Genomic DNA, 21,797 nt, shown 5'->3' with positions numbered 1-21,797 from the left:
CCCAGCGCTTAGAACAGTGCTCTGCACATAGTAAGCGCTTAACAAATACCAACATTACATTACATTATCTCCAGAGGCCCAGGTTCCTGACCTGTGGCTATGTGCCAGTAGCCAGAATGGGAGAGATTCCGATGCCATCGTGTGGTGAGTCAGGGACCACAAGCCCAGCTTGTCCTGACTGCTCTCTGCAATAAGAGGCAGTAGAGACAGCACAGCCCATTAGAAATCAATAGTGGAGACTGAACGATTACTGTGTGCAGAGCCCTGTACTAAGTGCTCAGTAATTGCTAAGCACTAAGTGCTAAGTGTACATTACAATAGAGTTGGTAGACATGATCCCCGCCCACAAGGAGTTTACACTGTACAGCAGGAGCTCGTAGTTTACAGCCTATAGCAAAGTAGGTGAAACAATTCTCATCTCAACACTGCCACTTGTCTGCTGTGTAACCTAGGGCAAGACATTCTCTGTGTCTCACTTTTCTCACCTGTAAAATGGACATAAAATACCTGTTCTCCTTCTCTAATTAGACCATGAACCTCAGGTGGGATAGGAATGTGCCTAACCTGATTATCCTGAATCAACTCAAATGCTTGGCATATAGTAAGTGCCTAATAAAGGCCATCATTATTGTTTTTGTGCATAGCACTTATTTGGTGTCCGGCAGTTATTATTGTTATGTCCTGCCATGCTCTGAGAAGGTAACAGTCCAATATCCCAGTAAAACTGTGGTACTTGTTAAGCATTTACTATGCAAAATTACTGGGCTAAGCACTGGGGTAGATATAATGCAATCTGATCAGTCAAAGTCCCTGTCTCACAAGGGCCCCATGATCTAGGAAGAAGGGAGAATGGAGATTTAATCCCATTTCATAGAGACACAGAGAAGTAAAGTGATTTGCCCAAGACTACACAGCAGGCAAACGGCAGGGACAGAACTAGAACCCAGATTCTTTGACTCCCAAGCCTGTGCCCTTTTCATGTGGCCACAAGGGATCTGGTGGTTCAAACCATTCAAGCTGCAGTCCCATCTTCCAATACATCTTTCCTAGTCCTGAAAAAATGAGAGGCTTTCTTTATCAATATTTTACTCTTGATTTGATAGACAACAATTCTCGTGGCTGAATTACAGCCGTGTAGCACATTAACAACTATTGCTGAAATTGATACCGACCAGGAGATATCAGTCTTGAAACTTTCAATCATAAACAGCATCCCATAATTTTAATTCTCCCTACTCCTTACTGGATCACTTTTCTACAAAAAAATTCAGTCATGTTTCATCGCTGCTCAAGAACTTCCAGTGGTTGCCCATTCACCTCCACATCAAACAGAAGCTCCTTACTATAGGCTTTCAAGCATTCAATCACCTTGCCCCTCCTATCTAACACTCTGCTTTTCTACATAATAATAATGATAATTATGATATTTGTTAAGCACTTACTATGTGCCAAGAACTATTCTAAGCACTGGGGTAGATACAAGGTAATCAGGTTGTCCCATGTGGGGTTCACAGTCCCACATTTTACAGATGAGGTAACTGAGAGAAGTTAAGTGATTTGCCCAAGGTCACACGGCACACAAGTGGTGGATCCAGGATTAGAACCCATGAACTCTCACTCCCAAGCCCATACTCTTTCTACTAAGCCACCCTGCTTCTCTCATCCCAGCCACATACTCAGTTCCTCCAGTGGTCCTGCTTCCTATACCTCGATCTCATCTATCTCACTGCCAACCTCTCACCATGTTCTGCCTCTGACTTGGAATACCCTCCCTCTTCATATCCAACAGATGATCACTCCCCACCTTCAAAGCCTTATGTAAGGCACTTTGCCTCCAAGAGGCCTTCCTCGACTAGGTTTTCATTTCCTCTTCTCCCACTCTCTTCTGTGTCACCCTTGAACTTGGATTTGCACCTTTTTCTCACCCTCTCTCAGCCCCGCAGCACTTAAATACATATCTATAATGCATTTGTTTATATAAATGTATATTTCCCCCTCTAGATTGTAAGTTCACTCAGGGCAGGGAATGCATCTACAAATCCTGTTTTAATGTATTCATCCAAGTATTTAGTACAGTGCTATACATAGTAAGAGATCAATAAATATGACTGATTCTTTCCATACTGCGTCACAGATTTGGTTCCGAACTTCTTAAGGACCTCAAAAAAGGTGACTAGGAGGAAAGGATGAGGTCACATTCACTGGTTATAAGCAGCTCTTGAAGCTGGATTCAGTAGTTGTAACAGAGCTGTGGATTATCCATGTACATTTGCTTGTAACAGTTGTAATAGTAGATGTGGTAGTGACATTTATTAACTCATCTGTGTGGTGTACTCTGCTAGGCACTTGAGAAGTACACAATTACAAAAGGAGACATTCCCTCACAAGGAGCTTTCATTTTGAGAGAGGAGACCAATATTCAATTATCCTTTAATAAGCAAATTCATTTTATTATGTGTCTAATGTACACAGAGGAAAAATTTGAAAATGAGGATTTTATTACCTGATATTCACCCCTCCCTCAGTCCCGATAGACTTAGGTTCATATCCATAATTTATTTCAATGTCTGTCTCCCCATCTAGACTATAAGCTCCTTGTGAGCAGTGAATATGTCTCTCACCTCGACTGCACTGACACTTAGTACTTACCAAGCATGCAATAAATACCATCAGTTTCATCCATAATCAGACAATCTCTTCCCTGAAGTTACCTAACTTAATAGTGGCTTCAGTGAAAGATAATCACAGAAATAGACCTTGCAAATGGAAATAGGGTTTTTATTCATGTAATAGTGAATTGATCTCATTCCTTCTGAAAGCTTGGCATCATTAGTTTATTGCTAATGAAGTGAATCCCTTTTTAGCTCCAAATCTATGATGCTTCCTATTTATCTGGGAGATCTAGGGAGGTCTTACTGCTTGTAGATCTATGTACTGTGTTGTGGTAAACATAACAACCAAGATATTGTGTATTGTGTTCTGATGTCTTTGATTTATGTGTTGTCAGCCAATAGTTGTCTTGACTTTGGGCTAGAAAAGGACACTCCGTCAGTAGCCGAAGAACTTTCGTTTGAGCTCTCTTTCTCAGAATGCATCACAGAAGTTCCTAAGGAAAAAGAAAGTCAGAAAATCCAGAAGTTTAAAAAAGAAGATTCTTCTTTAACTGTAAGTCAGAACTGGAGAATTCTGCAAAAGGAAAGGGAAAGAAAGAATGAGAGAGATGGAGAGAGAGAGTGGCAGAGAGAGAGAGAACCAGACAAAGAGGATGAAAGTGAAAAGCAGAGTAAGAGAGATAAGGAGGGGAGAAAGAATGTATGAAAAAGAGAGAAAGAGAATAAGTGACAGAGGGAGACAAAGAGGGAGACAGAGACAGAAAGGGAGAGAGAAAGAGTCAGAGAAAGAAATGGAGAGAGATTGTGAAAGACAGAGAGAGTGAATGAGAAGGACAAAGAAGGGAGAGAGAATGGCAGAGAGGGAGAGAGGTTGAAAGAGAAACAGAGTGAGAGAGAGAAGGAATGGAGAAAGAGGTAGAGTGTGTGACAAAGAGGGAGAAAAGAGAATGACTGAGAAGAATGTGAAAGAGAGGGAGACAGAGAGAGAAAGGAAGAGATAAATGGAGAACAGTTGAAGATGGAGAGAGTGATTGTGAGGACAGAGAGGAGAGTGAGAGACAAATGATGATGATGATGGCATTTGTTAAGTGCTTACTATATGCAAAGCACTGTTCTAAGCGCTGGAGAGGATACAAGGTGATCAGCTTGTCCCATATGGGGCTCACAGTCTTAATCCCCATTTTACAGATGAGGTAACTGAGCACAGAGAAGTTAAGTGACTTGCTGAGTCAGAATTTGAACCCATGACCCCTGACTCCCAAGCCCGTGCTCTTTTCACTGAGCCACGCAGAAATTGAGTAAGAGAGAGGCAGAGGAAATGGGTTTGAAAGCTCCTCTTTTTGAAAAGAACCATTTTGCATGGACTTGGTTTCAAACTTTTTCATCAGAGAGAAAATGAACTTAAATCCCTTTTTAAGATGAATAACCCACTAAGTCACCAAGTTATCCAGTCAGATCTCCATCCACCCAACCCCTTCCCTGAAGCCTGGGATCTGGCTTCTTTTTGAAAATAGTCAGGAAGGAAATGTGTGACACCAAAAAGAACTGGCTAAGGGGTTATGGAGGCCTTTCATGGTTTAACCTTAAATTCGGCCCTGACTGGAAACTCCCAGGTCTTATCAGGAACCTGGAATGAGCAAATGGGAAAATCCAGCTCAGACAACTGTGAAGGCAAAAGCCGTGGCCACTGTCACCCCTATGGAGAGGGCACCAGTCACTGTGGTCTTCACTTCATCCTCACTGTTGCCCCATTCACCAACTTAGTACCGATGTGTCAAAACCTCAGAGAATTTGGTGCCATTTCTCTGAGGTCCAGGACTAGCTGGAGACTTCAGAGGCTTGTCATCTGTCCAAAATACAGTGTAGTTCAGGCTTTGTTAAAAAATACACTACACCTGGGTACTACAGAAACAGCAGAAGTGGTTCATAGATTAAGGGTCTCTTCTCCTTTCTAAAGTGTCTGAGGCCCTCAATTTATACCTGCAGAAATTTATTGTTCGGAAAAGCAGATTCGGATTGAGCGAAGTGGAGGATCTGTCAGTCGAAGACTTAAAGAAGATCCGCTACCTCTCTCTCATTGAATTGACCGCCTTCTACGACGCCCTGGGCATCGAACTAAAGAGGAACCGGACTGAGAAAGTGAAGGGACGCGGTAAGCAGAGAAGCTGAACTCCTGTTCTGACACTCTGGTTAAAAAATTAAGACGTTACTCTTCTAGTTCTTTCCCTTTCTCTCTCTCATTTTTTTTAAGAGAGTGGTCTTTTTGGAGTGCCGCTTACAGTCCTGCTGGAAAATGATCAGAAGAAGGCACCTGGAACAAAAGTTCCTCTCATCTTTCAAAAAGTAAGTTGAATAAAAATTAAGGAGAACCACAAGTCTTGAATTTTGACATATTAACCAAAACCGTATTTACTGAATTTCTGTTTCCCCAAAATTTAAAGCAGTAGTAAAAGAATTCACAGAATTATTGGGATTGTTCCAACATTTATTACACTTGTCCACATTAAAACACCAGAACACTTCCAACTAGATATACACGTCAGTTTACAACCTAGTTACATGATATTTCCATGAGTATGGCCTAGTAGAGCACGGGCCTGGGAGTCAGAAGGACCTGGGTTCCAGTGCCGGCTCCGACACTTGTCTGCTGTGTGACCTTGGGAATGTCCACTTCACTTCTCTGTGCCGAAGTTACCACATCTGTTAAATGAGGATTAAGTCTGTAGCCTCATGTGGGACAGGGACTATGTACAACCTGATTACCTTGTATCTGTCCCAGTGCTTAGAAAGGTGCCTGGCACATAGTAAGTGCTTTCTTTACATGAAAAAAACCTTGTTGTTCTAATAATAATGATGGGTTCACTATGTGCTAAGCACTGGGATAGATAGTCAATAATGAGTTTGGACATAGTTTCTGTCCCACTCAGGACTCACAATCTAAGAAGAAAGGAAATACCAGAGATACAGGTATTACATTCCCATTTTCAAGATGAAGAAACTGAGACACAGAAAAGTTAAGTGACTTTTCCAAGGTCACACATCAGGCAAGGGGAAAAGACGAGACTAGAATCCAGCTATCCTGGCTTCCAGTCCCATTCCATGGTCATTCCACTGGGCCAAGAGGGTAAGCTCAAGATTATACTCGATGGTACTTGATGGTACTCAAGATGGTAAGCTCATTATGGAAAGGGAATATGTCTCCCAACTCTGTTAAATTGTACTCTCCCATGCACTTAGGACAGTGCTCTGCACACAGTAAGTGCTCAATAAATAATGATTGCTTGATTGACTGATACTACTTCCATCAATCCTGTCAGAATTAAATCAGAAATACAGACACAGAAGTGGGTTTCCTGAGTAATTTTTCAGACCAAAGTTGATACTATTTCACTGTCTAGTCTTAATAGTTCTGTACCTCTTGTTTCTATGTGTTACATTTGTTCATTTCTTTACTATCTTTCTTTAAGTTTCTTGTGCACTGGGAAACCTAGATAAACACTTGCTTTAAGTGGGTTTTATCCTATCTTCTTTTTTGGCATTTGTCAAAGAGGGAGCATTTTCCTAGAAAGTTGTATTTTTCAGTTTTTATATCACACAAATTGGAATGTCAGCAGAGCTGCCCTTTCAAAGATAAACAGCAGCTTTGATTGCTGAATAGAGATTCTACAGACAAGAGGGGGTAGTTTCCTGAGCACGACTCTACAATGACATACAGTAGCCTAGCTAAACTTTCAATCTCCGTAAACCTCTTCCTGAGATCCTGATCTTAAATGATCCATTAAATCCCTTGGAGAGGGAAACACTGTATGTTTAATTAATATGTACCAAATTCCTGTAGGACACCTTTCTTCACTAAGTCCCATCTCCATTTCTTATCTTCCAATTCCTTGCTTTTTTATTTCATTTGGACACCTAATGGTGGTTTTGCACACGGCAGTAGAGAAGCAGCGTGGCTCAGTGGAAAGAGCCCGGGCTTGGGAGTCAGAGGTCATGGGTTTGAATCTGGCTCTGTCACTTGTCAGCTGTGTGACTATGGGCAAGTCACTTAACTTTTCTGTGCCTCAGTGACCTCATCTGTCAAATGGGGATAAACTGTGAGCCTCACGTGGGACAACTTGATTACCCTGTATCTACCCCAGCGCTTAGAACAATGTTCTGCACACAGTAAGCGCTTAACAAATACCAACATTATTATTATTATTATTATTAATGATACTAATAATTGTGGTATTTGTTAAGCACTTACTATGTGTCAAGCACTGTTCTAAGCACTGAGGTAGATACAATATAATCGGGTCCCACATGGGATTCATAGTCCAAATAAGAGTGAGAACAGGTATTGAATCCCCATTTTATAAATGAGGGAACTGAGGCACAGAGAAGTGAAGTGACTTGCATAAGGTCACACAGCCAGTAAGCGGAGGAGCTAGAATTAGGACCCACATTCTCTGACACTCAGAAACACGTTCTTTTCACTAGTCCACACAAGATTTCCTTCCAAGCAACCATCCAGAGATCAGAAAGGAGAACTGCAGTCTGGCTACTCTCTGCGAAGTCAGAGTTGAGGAAATTTAATAAAACATCAGCCTCAGTAGAACACTTATAGATGGCTGAGTCATACTTTCTGTTCCTCTCTGCATTTCTCTCAGCTACAGTTTCTACTTCTTTTTACGTTCATTCATTCATTCATTCAATAGTATTTACTGAGCACTTACTATGTGCAGAGCACTGTACTAAGTGCTTGGAATGTACAATTCGACAACAAAGACAATCCCTGCCCAATAACCGGCTCACAGTTTAAACAGGGAGACAAACAGCAAAGCTAAACAGAAGAAAACAAGATAACATCATCGAGATAAAAAGAATCAAGGCGATATATACCTCATTAACAAATAAATAGGGTAATAAATAATATATACAAATGAGCACAGTACTGAGGGGACGGGAAGGGGGAATAGCAGAGGGTGGGGGGGAGGGGAGGAGGAGCAGAGGGAAAGGCAGGGGCTCAGTCTGGGAAGGCCTTCTGGAGGAGGTGGGCTCTCAGTAGGGCTTTGAATAGGGGAAGAGAGTTAGTTTGGCGGAGGTGAGAACGGAGGGCATTGCAGGACAGTGTAGGATGTGGGCCAGGGGTCGTCTGTGGGACAGCCACAAACGAGGGACCCAGAGGAGGTGAGCGGCAGAGGAGCAGAGTGTACAGGGTGGGCAGTAGAAAGAGAGATGGGAGGTGAGGTAGGAGAGGGCAAGGTGCCCTCCTGCTGGGATTCATCAGCCGGAATCAGCTGCCAAGGGGGTGTTGTGACTTCTGTCCTGTATAAAACTCTTCACAGTAGTCTTTTATCATCCAAATAGTACAAGGTTTTCATTGTTCTTCCTCCTCCCAAGTAAACTAAAAGCAGCATTACCTAGTGGAAAGAGCATGGTCTGAGAATCAGAGGAGCTGGGTTCTAATCCTGACTCTGCCATTTACCTGCTGTGTGACTTTTCTCAAGTCACTAAGGTTCTCTATGCCTCCATTTCCTCACCTATAAAATGGGGGTTCAATACCTGTTCCGTTCACCCCATGAGTGACAAGGACTGTGTCTGGCCTGATAAACTTGGATCTACTTCGGTGCTTAATACAATGTTGAACACAAAGTAAGCACTTACCAACTACCGTCATTGTGATTCTTACACTGTAAAGGCCTTCAAAGTGATATATGTCAAGTGGGATTCATGTGCACCAGTCACTGTCCCACAACAAATGAAATACAATGCTCCCGAAATATCTGATCAGGGTTTTCAGAGGATAACTTAAGTATGCAAGAGAAAATAGAAATTACTTGACTAGCAAATTAGTATAATGGTAAGTGGTCTAAAATCGGCATTCCCGTCATTATCATCGTTATCACCATCGCCCCCATTAGCATGAACACAGTGCACTGAATGGTTCCTATGCACAGATCCCTTGATGCCATATTTAGGGGAACAACAGGAGAGAAACAAGATGGAGAATATGGCCCTTGGAGGTGGGATAATAATAATAATTATGGTGTTTGTTAAGCACTTACTATGTGCCAAGCACTGTTCTAAGCACTGGGGTAGATACATGGTAATCAGGGGTTCCCACGTAGGGCTCACAGTCATAATCCCCATTTTATAGATGACATAACTGAGGCACAGAGAAGTTAAGTGATTTGCTCAAAGTCACACAACTGAAAAGTTGTGGAGCCGGGATTAGAACCCATAACCCCTGACTCCCAAGCCTGTGCTCTTTCCACTAAGCCACGCTGCTTCTCCGAGACGTACGGCCAACCCTTCAAACTTTGGGAATCCCTCAGGCTTTTGGCAGAGAAACCAGGCTCCAACACTCAGACCCTAAGCACCCAGGGGTCTGCCTCACAATGCATTCATAGTTACCCAGAGACCTGGAAAATAGAATTTTACCAAATCATTTTCTATTTCTTATGCTGTCGAGTCGTCACCGACCCATAATGACACCATGGACACATCTCTCCCAAAACGCCCCACCTCCATTGGCGATTATTCTGGTAGTGTATCCATATTTTTCTTGATAAAAATACAGAAGTGGTTTACTACTGCCTCCTTCGGTGCAGTCAACTTGGGTCTCTGCCCTAGACTCTCTCCCGTGCCGCTGCTGCCCAGAACAGGTGAGTTTGGACTTGGAGCAGATTGCCTGCCATTCGCTAGCCACTGGCCAAGCTAGGAATGGAATCGATATGCCTCTGCTTGATTCTCCCTCCCGTAGTTGAGACTGGTAGAGTACTAGAAACTCTCCAGGTGCAACTCTGAGAGGGGCATTGTTTTCTAGTCAAAAGTAAACAGCTATTGAAAATATCCATGATTGCCATTTCAGCTCTTACAGAAGCTTGAGGAAACAGGGTTGGAAACTGAAGGAATTCTTCGAGTCCCAGGATCTGCCTCCAGAGTCAAGGTAACCTGCATGCCCTCTCCCTATGCATTGGAAGCCAGATCTCTGAGCTAAGCAAAATCCACAGTTAGAACATGAAGCAGTATGGCCTAGTGGAAAGAGCACGGTCCTGGGAGTGAGAAGATCTGGGTTCTAATCTCTGCTCCACCACTTGCCTTCTATGTGACCTTGGGTAAGTCACAACTTCTCTGGGCTTCGGTTTCCTCATAAATAAAATGGGGAGTAAGACTATAAGCCCCATGTGGGATAGCTAACCTAATTAGCTTGTATCTAACCCAGCACTTAGTACATTGGCTGGCACATCGGAAGTGCATAGCCGGTGCCATTAAAAGAAACAACAAACTCTCCTGACATCCAGTCCTTTGCTCTATAACCTAGGGCCCATTCTGGAGTTGGCTGCTTCCTCAGTAAACATTCTGTGCAATGAGGAGAAATACAAAGGTTAATTCTCTTGTTGCTCAATGGCAAAACTCCCTGGGAATTTTGGTATCCAGGCCGGAACCAAGAGCAGATTTGGACTTTCGTTTGGAGCTGGCTAAGCACATTTTGGTAGCTGCAACTTCCTGGACCAGGGTATAAAGGGGTGGCCTAGGGTCATGGCATGTTTAGGGGCTGAATAAGATATTTTCATGCTGCATGTCCTTATGCATTTAAATGCATACTGCAGTAGATTTATAGTACATGCCCCCAGCCTCTCCTCTCTACAGTCAATACTTTACTGCTCAGATGATATTTTCTAAAACATTGTCCTTTGCACATCTCTCCTCTCCTCAGCAACTTCCAACAGTTGCTGATCCATCTTAGCATCAAGCAGGAATTTCTGACTTGTGGATGTCAGTCAGCTCTCTCTATTCCTACCTAGCCTTGCTCCCCTCCAACTGCAACACAGTCAGAACCCTTCACTCCTCTAATACCAACCTACTCACTCTACCTCACTCTCATCATTAACATCTTGATCATGCCCTCCTCCTACCTGGAACTCCCTCCCCCTTCATGTCCAACAGACCCCATATTTGAATGCCAATTAAAATCGTATCGCTTCCAGGAGGAGTTGCATGATTAATCTCTCATTTCCCATTCCTATTTCACTCCCTTATGCACTTGGGTCCTCATGCTTTAAGTACTTAGGTACCTAACCCATTCTTTTCCTTGCCATGAGCCTCTGTAAAGATCTTTAAAATCTGCTGCCTCTCCCCTATCTGTTCTTAATTTTAGTGTCTATCTAGTTCCTTGAGGGCAGCGATCATGTCTTCTAACTGTATTGTGTTCTCTCAAATTGTGAGTACAGTGTTATGCACAGCGTGGCTCAGTGGAAAGAGCACGGGCTTTGGAGTCAGGGCTCATGAGTTTGAATCCCAGCTCTGCCACTTGTCGGCTGTGTGACTGTGGGCAAGTCACTTAACTTCTCTGGGCCTCAGTTCCCTCATCTGTAAAATGGGGATTAAAACTGTGAGCCCCACGTGGGACAACCTGATTCCCCTATGTCTACCCCAGCGCTTAGAACAGTGCTCGGCACATAGTAAGCGCTTAACAAATACCAACATTATTAGAACAAGTGTCCAATAGATACTGTTTATTGACTTTCATTTAATCGTATTTATCGAGCAATTACTATGTGCAGAGCACAGTATTAAGCACTTGGGAGAGTGCAGTATAACACTAAACAGCCACATTCCCTGCCCACAATGAGCTGAAAGTCTAGAGGAGGAGACACATTAATATAAATACTGATCAATTTATATGGATAGTTGGGTTTTTTGTTGTTGCTGATAGTCTCTCTAGACTGTAAACTCATTGTAGGCAGGAAACTAACTCTGTTATATTGTACTCTCCCAAGCACTTAGTACAGTCTCTGGACACAGTAAGGATTCAATAAATACCAATACACAATAATAGGCAAACTTTTTCAGCCACCCTACACACATTTATGCCATTCCCATAAAACTCTCCAAACTATCAATTGATGTCTACCACACTAGCCGTGTTTCTTCAAGTCACACTGGGTCTACAAATTTACCTTACCAAACAGGTCTTAAGACTCTCCATTCCATTCCTTCCGATCATTCCCAGCCCTAAATTGCAGAAATATCTCACTTCTCAGATCATCTTGCTTGGTTTTCTCACTTTTCTCAACCCCACCACTCTCTGATCTTCACAAAATGGACCTGGGAGTCAAGAGGACCCAGGTTCCAGCGCCTGGCACCACTATTTTTTTTCTTTTGTTTTAATGGTATTTGTTAAGCGCTTAGTACATGCCAGGCACTGTATTAAACACTGTGGTAGATACAAGCTAATCAGTTTGGACCCAATCCAGGTCCAAGTGGGGTTTACAGCCATAATTTCCATTGTACAGATGAGAGAACTGAAGCACAGAGGAGTGAAGTAGCTTGAGAAGCAGCAAGGCGTAGAGGATAGAGCAGAGGCCTGGGAATCAGAAGGTCATGGGTTCTAATTCCAGTTCCTCCACTTGTCTGCTGGGTGATTTGGGGCAAGTCACTTCATTTCTATGGGCCTCAGTTACCTCAACTGTAAAATGGGGATTAAGACTGTGAGCCTCATGTGGGACAGGGACTGTGTCCAACACAATTTATTTGTATCCACTTGAGCATTTAATACAGTGCTTGACACATAGTAAGTGCTTAAAATTACCACAATTATTGTTATTATCATTATTGCCCCAGATCACACACAACAGACATGTGGTAGAGTCAGGATGAGAAGCCAGGCCCATGCTTTTTCCACTAGGCAATTCTGCTTCTTCCTCCTACTAGACTATTCACCTGCTGTGTGAGCTTTGGCAAGTGATGTAACTGCTTTGTGACAGTTTCATCAATTGCAAAATGGGGATTAAATACCTGGTCTTCCTCTCCCTTAGACCGTGATTCCCTAGTGGGACAGGGACTGTGCTCAACCTGATTTTCTTGTAGCTATGTCAGCACTTAGTACAATGCTTGACACCTACTAAGCATGCTTGACACCTAGTAAGCACTTAACAAACCCCACTATTATTATCACTATTATTATTAAGAATGATTTTCATTATTTCACCATCACTGTCTGTTATACCTCTGGAAATGCTAACATTGTCACCCACCTGGAGTGGGCCTATTTTCTCTACCTCATCCCCTTACAGAAGAGCATTTTTGTAGAGAGTGGCATCAATCAATCAATCAGAAGTATTTATTGAGTGCTTACTCTGTCCAGAGCACCATGCTAAAAACTTGGAAGAGTACAATATAAAACAGAGTTGGCAGACATATTCTTTGCTCACAATGAACTTATAGTCTAGAGGGGGAAATAGACCTTTAATTCATTCAATTCAATAGTATTTATTGAGCGCTTACTATGTGCAAAGCGCTCACTGTACTAAACGCTTGGAATGTACAATTCGGCAACAGATAGGGACAATCCCTGCCCAGTGATGGGCTTACAGTCTAGGCAGGGGAGACAGATGAACAAAAACAAGACAACATAATCACAATAAATAGAATCAAGGGGGTTGTACACCTCGTTAGCAAAATAAATAAGGTAATAAAATAAATTACGGATAGATTCGTAAGTGCTAAGGGGCTGAGGGAGGGGTGAATAAAGGGTGCAAATCCAATTCCAAGGGTGACGCAAAAGGGAGAGGGAGAAGAGGAATGAGGGCGTCACTGGGGAAGGCCTCTTGGAGATGTGCTTTCAATAAGGCTTTGAAGGTGGGGAGAGTGATCCTCTGCCAGATATGAAGAGGGAGAGCATTCCAGACCAGAGGCAGAATGTGGATGAGAGGTCAGTGGTGACATAGATAAGATGGAGGCACCATGAGCAGGTTGGCACTAGAGGAGTGAAGTGTGTGAGCTGGGCTATAGTAGAAAAATAGCGAGGTAAAGTGGGAGGGGGCAAGGTGATAGAGTGCTTTAAAGCCAATGGTGAGAAGTTTCAGTTTGATATGGAAGTAGATGGACAACCAATAGAGGTTCTTGAAGAGCGGAAACAATAGACTGAATATTTCTGTAGAAAAATGATCCGGAAGCAGAGTGAAGTATTTCCTGAAGTGGTAGTCAGATGTTCCCCTTCATTAAGGACAAAACGAAAGGAAAACCACTGGCCTAGTGGAAAATGCACAGATCTGGGAGTCAGAGGATATGAGTTCTAATCCTAGCTCTTATTGATTGTGTCTCCTCGGAAAAGTCATTTAATTTCTCTGAGCCTTAGTTTATCATCTGTAAAATGGGTATTATAATGCCTAGTCTTCCTCCCCACCCCAGCTGAACCCCATGTGGGACAGGCGCTACATCCAAGCTGATTATCTCATATCTAACCGAGTTTAGTGTACTGCTTGTCTTATAGCAAGATTTGAATGAACACCACAGTTTTAACCCCAGCACGCTAGGTCTAAATTTGATTAAAGCAGAAAAGAAGAATTTCTTGAGATTGAGGGATGTTACAAGAGAAACGTCTTGCCAAGGTTGGGTTGTGGAATCTCCTCCTCTGAAGGTCTTTACAAATAGTCTAATTCCCCTTAGCTGAATTAGTTAGGGTTGCTCTGCTTGCATCTAGAGGGGTAGATTTAATGACCTCTGAATTTCCTTCCAACTGGTCATCTGTAACAATACTAGGGTGAGGGACAGAGATTGAGGGCAGGCTCTTGAATGGGCTCATTCTAAATTTACAGACGAAAGTTGCCAAGTTTGTGATTTCAATCTCCACATCATTTAAGTCTGTCCAACAAGACAACCTATCAGAAGCCGAGGAAATAAGTTTCCTAAGCAAAACCAGATTTTCTTGCTCCAAGCCAACATACATTATTATGACACTGGGATTTGCAGACCTTACAGCTGGTTCAGGTTTTGTGGGGTTTTTGTAAAGCATATGGCTCTGATTATATTTTTTTTCATAATTTGGAGCAGAAGACCTAATAGAAGACTCCTTGTGTGTTTGTGTCAGTTGCAATACATTATAAACTCTTCCAGTAATTAAAAAGTAACTCTTTTTTAGGCTAGCCTCTTGTCCTAAAACTCTCCATAAATTTAGTTTTCAAGTTGGGGTGGAAGGGTTCAGTTGGGAGGGTTCAGTTCACTATAGACACTTTTTAGTCACTTTTCTTAGGTACCTAGGCAAATCTGAACTGTGGTCTATATTCTTGGAACAGGGTAAGGTTCATATTGATTGAGTTCCAATAAAGCAAATGTGTAGAAGCCTCAGAACAATGGACTGGAAGATGTTGGAAGAACACTGGAAATATAACATTACATGCTGAATATGAAATAGCTGTATTGTATTTGGCCAAATTGTTTCCTAGGTTATATCACTTCATCAGTGATGTTGAGCTATACCAATTTATTTGTACATATGTAAATATTTGATTTGCAGAGTGTTTTCTTAGATCATACAGAGATCATGTTAGTATTACTATTATGGTGTTTGTTGAGCACTTACTATGTGCCAAGCACTATTCTAAGTGCTGGAGTAGGTACAAGATTAAGAGAAGCAGTGTGGCACAGTGGAAAGAGCCTGGGCTTGGGAGTCAGAGGTCATGGGTTCGAATCCCAGATCCGCTGCTTGCCAGCTGTGTGACTTTGGGCAAGTCACTTCACTTCTCTGTGCCTCAGTTCCCTCATCTGTAAAATGGGGATTAAAACTGTGAGCCCCACATGGGACAACCTGATCACCTTGTATCCCCCAGTGCTTAGAACAGTGCTTTGCACATAGTAAGCACTTAACAAATACCACCATTTATTTTTATCATTTGTTTTTTTACAAGTTAATCAGGTTGGACACAGTCCGTGTCCCATATTGGGGTTCACACTCTTATCCCCATTTTACAGATAGGTAACTGAGACACAGAGAACTGAAGTGACTTGCCCAAGGTCACTAGCAGATATATGGCAGAGTCTGGATTAGAACCCAGGTCCTTCTGACTCCCAGCCCCTGTATTCTAACCAATAAGCCACGCTGCTTCTCTAATTCCCACCCGGGAATTCTGTCCGAGTGCTTACCGTGCTCTGAACATAATAAGTACTCAATAAATGTGATTACTACTACTTTCCCATCCTTTTCAGCAAAAGCACACCCTGTGTTAACAAACTAGAGGTCTGTCATTGTTTATCTATCTATGTAGATTTATAGATATATGTCAATATCAAATATTAACTTGAAAAGGGCTTTAATTGCTCTATTGAGGGTAATCAAAATACTTCAGAAATTGAGGAGAGGAAGAGAGGTTTTGAAGAGAAAAAAGGCTTTTCAGCATAAGATTAGCATTAAAACTCAATAACTCTCATGAAAGAGAACAAAAGGAACTGCATTACAACAAGGGGGTCAAGAAGTGGGGAAGTAGTGTGGGTCTGTAATTTCTTTTCAGGGCTCCATAACTTTCTCAGTAGGTTCCAGTTCTACTAAGGTGATAGAAATTTCATTCAGTCAACGAATGGTATTTATTGAGTGCTTACTATGTGTCAAGTATAGTGCTATACTAGACATTTAGGAGAGAATAATACAGTAGAGTTGGTAGACATGAACTCTGTCCATAGGGAGCTCACAGTCTAGAGAGAGACAGACAGACACTAAAATCAAATATTGATGGGGAAATGGGAGAGTAAAGAAACAGTACAGTACTGTAGTGCTGTGGATCTAGGGGGAGCATAAATATCAATTTCTTATAGGCTACAGATCCAGGTTTACTTGGGGGGAGAGTGAACTGGAGAAATGAAGGCCCTAGTAAGGGAAGGATTCTTGGGTGCCCTATTTTAATAGGGCTTTGATGGTGAGGAGACATGTAGTCTATTTGCAGAGAATATGATTTTTAAAATGTACCAATCAAAGGGATTAAAGCCTCCCCTCACTTCATCTTTTAAAAGCTTCTAAATAAAGTCTTAGGGGCTGTAGAGGAGAACCTAGTATCAGCTAAAGGGTATAAACCAGTGTAGCCACTCCAGTTTGTTCATCTGTTCTTTTTAGAACACAAATTAAAGCTTTGTTCTATTTATTTAGAACCAAAATGTTGTTGTTCCCATCTTCAAAATGATATATTTATCACAAGTCCTCAGGTCTCTTCTGCCTAATTTATTTATGATGATTAGTACATGCCAGGGCAAGTTTTTCCCATGAGCCTTATTGTTGGGTTGAATGGACTGAAAACAGTGTACACTGTTTTGTGGAAACATTACTGTAAACACTCTACTTTAGAAGCTTGGGTCCTACAGGGTGGAAAGAGGAAAGGAAGGAATCAAAAGATAAAGGAAGTAAAGAAGAAAGAAAAGCAAAATTGAAAGGAAAGATGAGAGAAGTAGTGGGAGAGAGATGAGAAGAATAGGAATGACATGGAGAAAGAAAAAACTAGAATAAGAGACGAGAAATCTTAGGACTGAGGGAAAAAAAAGAGGACGAGAAGAAAATGGCACTACTATGTTGCCTAGACCTGTTTTCCATTTTGCAGTGATCCCTCTAAAGAATAACAGTAATAATAACAATAATTGTAGTGGTATTTGTTAAGGACTTACTATGTGCCAAGCACTGTTCAAAGTACTGAGGTACAAGATAATCAGATTAGAAATTGTCTCTGTCCTTCATGGTGATCAGAGTCTAAGTGGGAGGGAGAATAGGTATTGAACCTCCATTTTACCATTGACGAAATTGAGGCACAGAGAAATGAAATGACTCACCCGCAGTCAAACAACAGGTAAGTGGTGGAATCAAGATAACAACTCAGGTCCTCCATTCTCAACTCCTTGCTCTTTCCACTAGGCCATGCTGCTTCTTTATTTCCCCTTAGGTAATATGCACATTTACAATGGCTCCAAAATATAGTAAATTTTTTGAGGATGGGTTGGGAGTTGAGTTGGGAGTAGCCTTAGATGTAACTAGTGCCCAATGTGTAATTTTGTTGTCAGCTGGTAGAGAATTCATAATAAAACCTGAAGAAAGAGGACCATTTCATCTCCACAGCTACACAATTATTGACCCTTGGAGATTAACTAGAAGGATCTAGTTAAATGAGACACAAAAGAAGAAAAAAAGCAATTTGAAAGTGGCAAAAGAATTTCAAAGAAAGGACATTCAAAATTAGACTGGATCAAGCACAGAGCAACAAATTATTTGGAAGAACAGAGAAAACATGAGAAGGAGACTTTCTTCTTCGCATGTTTCAGAATTCCTAAGCTTGGACTTGAGGGTTTGCCTGATTACTTTAACAGATATGCTTGCTTGCCTTCTGTGGATTTGATTTAGAAAGTGAAGGCACAGCTCCTTAGGGCTATTTGAAATGTGATTGAGCAAATTCACAAATTCCTTACCTGGCCTAGTTATTCTCATTGCCATATGTATAGCTGTCCTTCACATTCAAAGACACCACTGATGAAGTTTAGCTTTGAGAGCCTATGTCAGACAGTCAGTTGGTCAATCGTATTTATTGAGCGCTTACTGTGTGCAGACCACTGTAAGAACTTGGGAGAGTACAAGATAACAACAAACAGTCATATTCCTTGCCCACAGTCCCTGTGGGTAAGGAAAAATGTCTATCTTTGCTGTTGTATTGTACTCCCATGAGCACTTAATAAAGTGCTTTGCACACAGTAAGTGCTCAGTACATAATAAGATCGACTGTCGGGCTGAAGAGGACAATTTCAAAGAGACTGTGTACATAAAAAGGCTGTCCTTAGCTATATTGTCCTGACTGATGTTTGCAGTGCCTGATGCTCTTTTCTCTTTAGCCTCCATGTCTCTTGTTCCATATGAACCTTTTGTTCAAAGAGAACTTTTTCCATATGAACCTTCATATGTTCCATATGAACCTTTTGTTCATCCTTTCTTGATGGCAAGGCCCATGCAGGTCTGTCTTCAGCAGCTGACTCCCTATTTTCAGCTGGGTTGGAGCAGTGTCTAATGTTTTATATTACCATGTCCTCAAAACATTTCCTCCATCCTCCTTGTTTTTGCAGCTCTCTATACAGCATCTATTTGGTTATCCTGCAGCTGCTCATTCTCCTCACATACTCCTCCACAGTATTAATATAAAATGTGAAAGAACTTACTGGGACACAAAAACTCAAATTTTGTGTAATTTTTTTCTTCCCAACCCTGCCACCATCTCTCAATTTTTTCTATCCACACATAGGATTTTTCCCCTGTCCATATGCTTAAATTGTACCCTTTCCCCTCCATTCCTTGTTTATCTCCCTCCTTCTCTTCCATATCACCCAGGTGCTCCTTTTCTCTTGTCTCTGCTCCTCCAACTGACCTTACCATTGGTCAGGAAATCCCATAATCCTACCTAACTCCACACTCACAAACAATTAGACTTACTTCAGTGGGAACAGATCCACCAAAGGTAGAATGTGGAGTAAGCCCTAGACCCAGGTGTAAATTCAACTGGTTGGAAACTGAAAAGAAGGCCCTCAATAAGTGAAATCAATTGACAGCTCTCAAAATTAACTAGTCAGCAATGTGACCTTGGGCAAGTCACTTCACTTCTCTGCTTCAGTTACCTCATCTGTAAAATGGGGATTAAGTTTGTGAGCACCATGTGGAACAGGGATTGTGTCCAACCTGTTTATCTTGTATCTAGCCCAGCACTTAGAACAGTGCCTCAAACACAGTAAGCTATTAACACATATTAATTTTTTAAAAAAAGTCCCACCCAGCATAGCCATGTTGAGGAGAATATAGCTTTCATGCTGGGAGACTGACTACATCCCAGGACTTCATTATTCATGATCTCATCTTGTCTTTTTATACTGAGTAGAAACCAAAAATGAAGCAGTGTGACCTCGTGGAAACAGCACAGGTCTGGGAGTCAGAGGATCTGGGTTCTAATCCGAGCTCTGCCACCTGTCTGCTGTGTGACCTTGGGCAAGTCACTTCTCTTGTGTGTGCCCGAGTTACCTCATCTGTAAAATGGGGATTAATACTATGAGCCCCAAGTGGGACAGGGACTGTGTCCAACCCAATTTGCTCATACCCACCCAGCGCTTAGAATGCTGCCTGGCACATAGTAAGTTCTTAATAAATACCATAAAAAAATGACACTGGTGAAACTGTTCAAGGAGCTAGATGTGACTCCTGGGTGGGGTCCTGGTCTCAAAACCAGACCTGAGGGTCATAGCCCAGATAACATAGCTCTGACCTCTCCTTTCCTTTGCCCACTAATATTCGCTCAGCACTGATCACAAAATTATGTTAACTGGGACGAAAAACCACATAGACTTCTGTCATGATAGAATGCCATGGTTTGTTCCAGTATGAAAATAAATGTAAAAAAATCAACCAGGTGAAGATGATATGACTGCCTCCATTTCTCAAGCAATCTTCTTAGAAATGTGTATAGCTTTTTAACTATGTTCCTGAGTTCCAATCTTTCTGCATGCTGCCCTTGCCTACCCCAAAAATCACTTTGCCCCTTAATATGAGAGGAGGTGCCCAGATCATAACTGGCAACACTAGTAGTGTGCCCTTCCCCCTCTAAAATCTTTCAATGCCAGGGGCAAATGCTTCTCCCTATTAGACTGTGAGCCCGTCATTGGGCAGGTATTGTCTCTGTTGCCGAATTGTATATTCCAAGCGCTTAGTACAGTGCTCTGCACATAGTAAGTGCTCAATAAATACTATTGAATGAATGAATGAATGAATGGCACTTTTTGATGAACAGCTGGAGTGCTGACAGTCTTTGGCATGAGAAAGCAACTTGCATGGCTATTATTCCATGGTTATTTAAAATGTAGTGAAAGGCACCTTGATGCATTTGAGCAGATTTAATCAGTTCATCCTTGGGTAGAAGATGATCAAGATGCAATCTAACATGACCATGAAAATACGTACTGGCCCATTGTTCAGAGAGCTGAAAGAAATCAAGGTGGATTTGACTCAGAAAAGTTTGCCTCCTATTTCTGTTTCCTTTGAGTTTGGTTTCCCTGACCATCTGTACTGGAGAGTGTATTAACTGTAAGTAGATTGAGAGGAACAGTGTGAGATAGTGGAAGAGTGGCAGTCTCACAGCCGGGAGAACTGGGTTCGAGCCCAAGCTCTGCCATGGCTGTGTGATTGTGGGCAACCTCTCTGAGAAGCCGCATTGCCTAATGGAAAGAGCCATGCTGGGAATAATGATTAATAATAATTGTGGTATTTGGTAAGTGCCTACTATGTTCCAGACAATGTACTAAGCACTGGGGAAGTAGTGTTGCTTAGTGGGTAGAGCACAGGACCTGGGTTCTAATCCCAGCTCTGACATTTGTCTACTGAGTGACCTTGGGCAAGTCACTTAACTTCTCTGTGACTCACTTACCTCAACTGTAAAATGGGGATTAAGACTGTGAGACCCATGTGGGACAGGGACTCTGTCCAAACTTGCATCTACCCCAGTGATTAGTATATTGCCTGGAACATAGTAAGCAGTTAACAAATACCACAGTTATTATAATTATTTGTATTATCATAATCACTTATTATCATTTATTATAGTTATTATCATCATTATTACTATTAGATATATACAAGATAATCAGTTACCAAATGGGACTCACATTCCAAAGGAAAGAGAAAAGGTATTGAAACCACAATTTACATATGAGGGAACTGAGGCACAGAGAAATTAAGTTTTTTGCTGAAGGTCATAAGGCAGATAACTGGCAGAGAGCCAGTATTAGAACCCAGGTCATCTGACTCCCAAGGCCATACTCTTTCCTTTAGGCCACCCTGCTTCCCAGAGGATATGAATTCTCATCCTAAATCAGCCACTTTCCTGCTGTGTGACCCTGGGGAAGTTGTTTAACATCTCAGTGTCTCAGTTACCTTACTTGTTCAATGGGGATATAATACCTGTAATAATGCTCCCTCCACCTTAGACTGGGATTCTCATATGTTACAGGACCTCTATCTCTTATGTGACAGGGACTGAGTCTGATCTGCTTATATTGTATCAACCCCAGCACTTGGTACAATGCTAGGCATCCAATAAAAGCTTAAAAGTATTATTATTATTATTATTACTTCAGTTTCCTTATCTGGAAAATGGGGATAATCATGTTTGCCCTTCCTACCTACCTCACAGGCCTGGGAGGTTTTAGGGCAAAATAAGGTAATTAATGTGAGAATGCTTTAGGAAGAAAAGTGCTATACAAATCAAAGGTTTGTCTGTGTTCTTGGGGTCTGTTAATATAGGACTCAAAAAACGGAAAGAAGATAACTGAGAGGGGAAGGTAGTCTGGGCCAAAGACGATGGGGTTAATGTGAATTTTCCCAGCCAAATAGAATTTTCACGGGCTGGGTGAGTTCTGGAAATG

The 21,797-nt window shown here is 41.9% G+C and overlaps 1 protein-coding gene and 1 non-coding gene across 5 annotated transcripts in view; one reads left to right on the top strand and one right to left on the bottom strand.

The window, feature by feature from the left end:
* The window catches only part of ARHGAP28 (Rho GTPase activating protein 28), a 158,879-nt gene that overhangs the window by 105,115 nt on the left and 31,967 nt on the right, over positions 1-21,797 (top strand). For all 4 annotated transcript variants that reach the window (XM_029066557.2, XM_029066558.2, XM_029066560.2 and 1 more), the window contains exons 5-8: positions 3,008-3,165; positions 4,599-4,764; positions 4,864-4,955; positions 9,466-9,543. In XM_029066557.2, coding sequence (XP_028922390.1) covers positions 3,008-3,165; positions 4,599-4,764; positions 4,864-4,955; positions 9,466-9,543 — 494 coding nt within the window. The remainder of the gene's footprint in view (positions 1-3,007; positions 3,166-4,598; positions 4,765-4,863; positions 4,956-9,465; positions 9,544-21,797) is intronic.
* LOC114812456 lies at positions 9,270-9,407 on the bottom strand. The gene has a single exon (XR_003760108.1). It is a non-coding gene; the product is annotated as a small nucleolar RNA SNORA7 (small nucleolar RNA).

Source organism: Ornithorhynchus anatinus, chromosome 5 (genome assembly GCF_004115215.2).
Source record: "Ornithorhynchus anatinus isolate Pmale09 chromosome 5, mOrnAna1.pri.v4, whole genome shotgun sequence".
Taxonomy (NCBI): Eukaryota; Metazoa; Chordata; class Mammalia; order Monotremata; family Ornithorhynchidae; genus Ornithorhynchus; species Ornithorhynchus anatinus.
Note: the sequence above shows the minus strand (reverse complement) of the source record. Positions and strands in the feature narration are given on the sequence as shown.